Raw genomic sequence first — 8,250 nt, 5'->3', positions numbered from 1 at the left:
CCGCCGACTCGATAATTTAACACTGGCGCCATCTCGCGGCATTCTTGCATCTGAACTTCTTTACCACACAGCACACCATCAATAATTTCTCCTAATTATACAAAATAACCTATTAATGGGTATTAATTGGGACCAATTGTTTGTCTATCAGCATTTAAATAATTTTTTGATTATATTCCAATCATTTTTGGCCCATTTTTCGCCTTAAAATGACATCCATGCACATCCATGCTACATCCATGCTACAACATGGATCCTTATTCGCCAGGGTTCTAACCTCACTTCGCTCGGTTTGATCGCGGTTTACGGGCCTTCTGACGAAAAATTGCATTCATCACACGGTCTAAAAGTATTTTCTGACGAATGTGATTATAGGCCTCGCCTTCGGCTCGGCCTACAAAGCCACATTCGTCAGAAAATACTTTGTGGACCTTGTGAAGAAAATAAATAACTCTCCATATCTCTTGAACAAATCACCGAATTTACACAGTTTCCTCATAAATTATTTGCTGTCAGTCTGGTCGTAAGGCAGTGCTTTAGGCAGGTGTGCCTGCGGCGTGTCGTCGTTAGTGCAGGCACACTCTCGTGACAAAAAATATTGTTCGACACACGGGCGCAGAAAAATTTTCTGACTCATATGATTGGATCACTCGTCTTCGGCTCGTGCTGCAAACTCATATTCGTCAGAAGATTTTTCATGCGCCTTAGTATCGAAAGGTACTACTTCAAACTATCGGCACTCATGGATTCCCATTCAGAACACCCGCAGAGAAAAAAAGTGGATTAGCTTTAGAAACTAGTTTCTAGATGTTAAAAACTCGTGTTCTTACGTATTATGCTTGGTGGGATCACAAAAGTTAACCAATTTGGGGATTGTTTTTAAGAACTGGTATTTTTTAAAACCAATGCTGAATTTTTTTTTTTTGGTTGTGAATTCTCAATTCACAACCAAACTCACGACTCAATTTCTTTGGTTGTGAATTCTCAATTCACAACCAAAGAAATTGAGTCGTTGAGTTTTTCAAAAATATCTCAGAAACTATGGGAGATAGCGAATTTTTACGAAAATTAAGGGGGGGAAGAGAGAAGGGTGTGCATTGAGAATTCACAACCAAAAAAATTGAGTCGGTGAGTTTTTCGAAAATATCTCCAAAACTAACGGAGATAGCGAAATTTTACTGCAAAATTGAGAAAAAATTTCATTTAAAAATTAGGGAGGAGGGCGTGTGCTATACATCTAGAATTCAATACAGCTTGCCTTCCCCTTCCCCCCAAATTTTCACAATACGCTAGCTGCCTACCGCCGATTGCGCCACTCGTGGCGGAAAATGACATATTATAGGCAGAAAAAACAAACGATTGAAACATTTCTTTTTCAATTTTCACTTGTCACTGAATGTCATAACTACACTCGAATTGAATGGAATCACTCAAGCAAAATTCACATCAAATTATGGACATTTTTCAGTTGTTTTTACTTTGGATGATGTAACTTGCTTGTCTGTTTGAAGGTTTAGTTTGAATTCAAAATTCAAGAGATAAAGCTATGAAGCAGTGGGTAGTCACTGCTATCTCCGCAATATATCCTTATTTGCCCTCACGCTGATTGGCTGAAGGCTCATGTACAAACGCAATCGTACCAATCTGTCAGGGCAAAAACTCCCTCCATCGCAATACCACCCGAACGGGGAAACCCTAGCGACAGGCCACCAATGAGAATCCACCATTCTCATTTAACTTGAAAATAATCTATTAGAAATTAATTTTAGTCAATTTCATTCACTTAATAATGAAATTAAGCGGAAAATATTTCAAAACGATGAATAGAACAAATCAAAAAATAAAAAATAAAATTTACGGAGAATTAACGCCTCAAAATTATCAATGGATTATTTTACGGGCTTCTGAACGAATTTAAAAATTCAATCGTCTCTCTCGACGTTATGAAAAAACTATGTAATTTCAAAAACTACCTACATTCATCTGGAATCAATTCATTCCAGGGTCTGTTGACTCCTGTATTATATTTTGAAATCGTAAATAGGCGAAATTTTTAGTTGAAAATGACAGCTGAGTAAACCGGGATACCGGATAAAATGGCCATAATGGGCATTAATTTTAGGTGTTTTGACCCCGTAGTTGCCTGGCCAGGATTGGAGATTACCCGCAACCACTCTCAGCACGATGAGAAAGCCCTAAAAAACAATACAAAACCACTGATATCCCGTTTTACCCACCTGCCTGATTTTTGCCTGATCTCCCCTACAAATAATATTTTTTTCAGCATTGTTTCAATTTCGAAAAAATAAGAAGAATAATAATAAGAACCCCTCATTGCCGAGATATTTACATCCAGCAACTAGAATTCCATTCCTCCAGTTCCATTGTGTTCAGATACTCAAAAAATAACATTAAGTTGCAAAATTCTTCTCATTGTTTTTCTTGACCCTTCAACCTTTCAGAAATCTCCCCAGTGAATTATCCAATTGTAAGTATTTATAACATAAGTATTTATTTTCTTGTAAAAAAACATAGATTATTCCATCGTCACAAGCAAATTAACTCATCAAATACAAGTACTCAATAGAACCGACGGTAGTGGCCGTGCGGTTAGAGTGCTAGACTCGTATGCCAATGATCCGGGTTCGCTTCCCGGCACCGGCGGTCAAAATTTATATAGCGCTCTAATCTCACAGTTTCACTGCCGAGCGGTAGTCCCGTCAAAAGGACGACTGTACCAGGGCAGGTTTTTCCCTCGAATGAGATTTTCCCTCCCTTCGGCAAATGCGGTACAGGGGGTTGAGGGGGGTGGGAAGGGAACAAATCGTAAAGACCCGAAAGGGTATACGAGAAGAAAATTTTTTTTTTTAAATACAAGTACTCAATACATTTATTATCATTTCAAATTTATTATTTTCATTTTCAATTCATCTCAAAATTCACGTCAAGTGCCAAACAGGTCAAAGATGTGTCAGATGTGTCAAACAGGTCTGGGCAACCGAGTTAGTTTTCCGGAAAGTCATCTTCTTCTTCTCCCTCATCTCCCATTCCCTCCTCTCCAATTTCTTCTGCCTCTCCCCCAGCAGCTATTTCCTCCCCAGCAATTTCTTCTACCTCTCCCCCAGCAGCCATTTCCTCCCCACCGATTTCTTCTTCATGGTGGATGATTTCAATACAGTTATGTGCATCGAATACAAGAAGAGTAAAAATTTGTTCTTTTCCCTCAACGACTATTTCCTCTTCACCAATTTTTTCTCCTCGGGTTTTCTGCTTGCTAGCAGCATCGGATACCTGAAAGATCATTGCCTCCCTCAACATGTCAACTCTCTCCTCTTGCATGGGGTCACTGACTTCCACTTGAACCAGTCCACTTACTTCCCCACATGGAATTACAGTTTTAAACGCCTTAATAATTTCCACGCCCCATGATCCAGCCGTTCCTCTGACAAATACGAGCCAGGATGTTCCACATGGATCCTCAGTGAATCGAGCGAAGTCCAGTACGTGGACAAATACGTCACCATCTGAAATTCCAAAAAAAAGTTATCATAGATAATAATACCACAAAATGGAATTGACTCGAATACTGCCCTGATGGATCAATCTAGAGACACGTCTGGGATTGGTCCATCAGGACGAGAATTCAAATTGGTATGTCAATCATTTTTTTTAAATCTACCAAATCATCTCATTCAATTCCTTGATTAAATTATTCAATTTTCCGAAACTATCTCGACCGAAAATTGCAAAACAATCGCGATCAGAAATGATCCAAACCGGATGTAACAATCTATGATATTTGAGATTTTATCAGTGAAAAATTATTAAACAAAAGACTTTTATTATTGAATATTCGATCATCCTAATTTGTGTAACAATGCAATTCTAGAGACACATAATAATAATCAATCAACTTTTTTTGAAAATAAACAAAACAGAGGGGAATATTTCAATCAGGTTCGATGCCGATGCGTTATTGTTTCATCACCATTACAACAATATTGTGGACAACAATATAGTACTGAATTATTCGTATCCTTACCGGTTCCACGAAGCACTGAACAATCAATTATTGCAGACATTTTTTATTACAAGAGGGAAATGGTTAAATTTCTATTTGCGTATCTCCACGTCCGGAAAACAAAAGACGATCTGCTTGCCGCCGTAAGCCCCCCTTTCGAATTTCTCGGAAAGTCACGAATGAGTAGGTCGGTCGTTCCCGTGATGATTCCTCGTAGCCGAGCATACATATCGCGCCGAATTCAAATGGGGAGAAAGTCTGACGTTTATCGTTTAGATAATTTCCTTCCGCAAAATCCGCCACGATTTTTTCACATTATTATTTCAATATTTCAATTCTATTCCACAAAGATATTACTAAAATAACCAGAATAATCTACATTATGAAATTCACTTTTATCACTTTCTTAAAGGCCATATTACTCCTCAATTATTCAGAACAATAATAGTGGATTTGTTCACTGTTATTAAACAAAACTCATACTTTTCTAAGATAAATGCCAGTAACAGAAATGTATAATTTTATGTATTATATTTTACCTCTCTCCATAATAATTGTTTGACATTATTTTATTGCGATTTTCATTATAGCAATGCAGCGACATTATTAATCGAATAGTGGACGACTCGATCCCGTTATAATGCTCATTCCCCAGCTAATCACCAAAAAAAGAAATTCGGAATAAAAAAATCTGCAGTTACCTAAATTTCATCAAGAAATACATTTTCTTTCCCGTTCACTATTTTTTATCTTAAAAACGAGTGACTTTAGTCAAAAATGTCAAAAGAATTTTTTTGAAGCTGATAAAATTTGCCACAAAAAAAATCTGTTTGAAACGCAGTTAAAATTCAGTACATCAACGGTTGATCACAGATCGGCCACTTACGAAAATCTTCGGGAAACCTCGGGTCAACGGTCAGACCTAGTCAATCACCGAATCTCAGAGTCAGTCAGTCGTAGAGAGTCGTAGCAAATGAGTTGAGCGAGCAGTATATCGTTTTTCTAAAGCTACTTTCGGTTGTCCGAACAGCGTCAGTACATCACCCGTTCGAGACATTTTGTTTTCTCAGTACATCTCCTATTTAAATTCTCAGTACAGTCTCCTATTATTCAGTATATTATTCAGAAAATCTCCAGTGTTAAATTCAGAACAGTTTGAATTAATTTCAGTGACAATTAACAGAGTGTAACAAATGACGCTAAGGTGGTTCGATTCCACCGAATAAATCAGTATATTTTCTATAGACTCAGTGCGTTCGTATTTCACCGGCATTTCCACTACCCCTTCCCCAATCCACCCTAAATTCAGTTTTCCCTCCAAACAAAATCTTTCGACATTTTTCCCTGAAACCGCTCATTAACGAGATAATCTCATTCTACCCCATCAATTCACAGATGTTGACATGAAGGTTTTCATTTGAAAATATTGAAATTGCGTAATGGCAGTTGAAAACAAATATTGTTCTTAAAAGAATGACATTTTTCTTCTAAAACAAACCTCAATATTATTATTATTATTATTATTATTATTACTCAAAACAGTTGATAAGAATTTTTGTTTGTTTACGGATAAAAATTTTCACCCATTTCCGGCTTCAATTTGTCGTATAGAGTCGATAGACCCTGATTCATTCATATACAGCATATACAGCATATCAGTCATTATTTATGACTATCGATGAATGATTTTCTAAAGTTATGAACGAATAAAGAAATATATTTTAATTTTGTTCAATAATGGATAAAATTTATAAAATTTAGCAAAAAATAAACCTCAATCTTGAGTTCATTGACTTTTGACAATGATTTCTCAGGCTTGTAGATGAGTGTTGAGATCAAATGACATAGGGGAGGATGGGGCAAAACGGCCCGGTGATTTTCCGATTCAATAATCCGATTGGGATGAGTTAGAGCTCGTTTTGAAGAATGAAAAATTATCTTCAAAATGAAGTTGAAACTGGGAATTTTCACAATGTCATTCACAAGTTATTGACAATTGAAGGGGGGCCGTTTTGCCCCACCCTCCCCTATAAATATAATATGAACAATGTGACCTTTCAATATTTAATTATTATTATTTCCTAAAAGGGGAATTTAGGGCAATTAAATAATGAGGACAAATGAGGGATAAAATTAACTGAATATCTATATTTCTATTAATCTACATGATAGATCGTCGTAAGACGCTTGAAATGCCTTTTACTTGGATCTAGGGTTATGGGTAAGGCCAGGCAACTTTTGTACACGTAAGACGGGAGTGACTCTAATGCAGGAAAAAGGGGAGAAGCTAGTCGTGTCGAGGGAATGTGACTAAATATAAAAATAATAACTGAATGGGGAAGAAACAAAAGAGTGTAGGCTCACCGTTAGGGGGTATGAAGGATAATATTGTGGGGACAAGAGGGAAAATGAGGGGGGTAACTCGTACTCACGACTTCCAGTTAAGGTCTAATCCGGGTCCTTCAGCGACTCCAGAGATTGAGCCTTCGTTCCTCCTTCCAGACTCCAGGGGCACGGTATTTAGAGCTGGGATGAGCTCGGGCACCAAAAATCCTCTTTACTCGAACACAAAGTCCAATATACGGGTTCTTCGGGGTATTTGTACTGTTTCTTCAACTCTTGGGGCGCACGTGGCAGGGCCCAGGACAGCGGTTACACGAGTGTCGGTCTTTTCGTTTCCTCCGTGATTCGTGGGGGTCGTCAGGTGCCGAAGTCCTTCGGGTTGTAATTCGGGAGCAATCGGGGCCAATCAGTACGGGTGAGTGGTGAAGATGGCCACAATCCAGGGATGTCTCGCTAGGATCGTCGAGGGCGGTGGGTTGCTGAGGCCCCTGTATGGGTGGTCTGGGGGGGGGAGCAGCGGCTCCTTCAGGTTATCCAGTAGGGCCGGAACTGTTGTCTTCCTTCGGCTGATATCTTCGTGATGTCCAGGGGCGGGGGGAGAGGGGCGATGAGGGGAAAATCGAGGGAAGGGGTATCCAACGGTGGCGGGGTTTACCTTTTAGGGGGCAGTGTGTAGTGGGAAAAAATATGTAGAAAAATAATAAAAAATAAATAATGTGCCTCGTCACAACAATTATAACGATGTTACACAGCAAACGAGAGCCAATTACTTATTCAAAATTATTTCCTACTGATTTCACGTGTTTATGAACAAAGAAAAGCATCCATTGTTGCCTTGTGAAATGATAAAGAAAATCTATAGGAATGTGAGAACCATGAACATAAATTCAGAGCGATTGAAATATTTAGAATACATACAACTATCATCAGAATGATAAATCAATGGTTTTTCAGTCTCATTGGCAAATATAAAAATTAAGTTGTGCCTTATGAAATCATGAGCTATTTCATAACGATAGATAATAATAATTTAGAATGGAGAAATTATTTAGACTTTGTCAACGACTCTTGTGTATTATGAAGGAGACCGAAGCATTCACTGAAGCCTCATAGATACGATAGATAACAATTCACTAAGAATTAATCATCTACAATGATTATTCAATGATTCCTGAGTCCCATAAATGAGCGTTGAACTTCAATCATGCCTCGTGAAACTATCAAGAGAATCTGCTGTCACTTCAAAAAAGTGGGAGGAGTAATTATGCTCGATCGTTGGAGTCAAATATCTCACGATTGTGTAGTAATAGAGAAAATATTTGTAATCTTAAGATTGAAAGATGAATTAATAAAATTATAACGTACTACTTAGCTCGACCGGCTTGCTGGACAATTTTGAGGGCATTCGCTGACTGGTGCTCAGGATATTGAATTTTCTCATTCTCCCTCTTGCACTCAATGGTGATCAAAAATTTTGTGAGAGCTGTCAGCAGTTTGTCAGGGATATCTGGCCCATGAGTTGGACAATTCAACCAATGAATATCGCAGGCAACTGTCAGGCTAGCAACACATCTACCTCCTATGTTCGTATGATAGACGCCATTGGGCACTATTTCATAGTCGAAGGTTTCAATGGCTTGTTCCACTGTGTCGATTAATTATTTAGTTGGACGGATGTCGTAAAAAGATTCATCAGAACTCTCTGTCAGGCTGTCATTCCCCGTCGTACCCTGATCATAAAATGCAGTGAGACACGCAGAGCATTGAGACTTCCCTAATACAGCTTCTGCAGCATGAGAAGCTAGAGTCACAGCAGAACGATCCTCAAAACCCTCCAGCCCATCGTCTAAACATTCCTCAGTGTTCCCTCCCGCCCAGATGATTTT

At 38.5% G+C, this 8,250-nt stretch overlaps 1 protein-coding gene across 1 annotated transcript; it reads right to left on the bottom strand.

Moving 5' to 3' along the window:
• Positions 1-3,003: 3,003 nt before the first annotated feature.
• On the bottom strand, positions 3,004-7,945 carry LOC107045922. The gene is made up of 2 exons (XM_015268334.1): positions 7,730-7,945; positions 3,004-3,524 (listed from the first exon to the last, which is right to left on the bottom strand). The coding sequence occupies exons 1-2, from the start codon at positions 7,803-7,805 to the stop codon at positions 3,004-3,006; spliced, it is 597 nt and encodes a 198-aa protein (XP_015123820.1). The 5' UTR covers positions 7,806-7,945.
• Positions 7,946-8,250: the final 305 nt, after the last annotated feature.

Source organism: Diachasma alloeum, unplaced genomic scaffold (genome assembly GCF_001412515.2).
Source record: "Diachasma alloeum isolate Michigan unplaced genomic scaffold, Dall2.0 Dall_scaffold_01134, whole genome shotgun sequence".
Classification (NCBI taxonomy): Eukaryota; Metazoa; Arthropoda; class Insecta; order Hymenoptera; family Braconidae; genus Diachasma; species Diachasma alloeum.
Note: the sequence above shows the minus strand (reverse complement) of the source record. Positions and strands in the feature narration are given on the sequence as shown.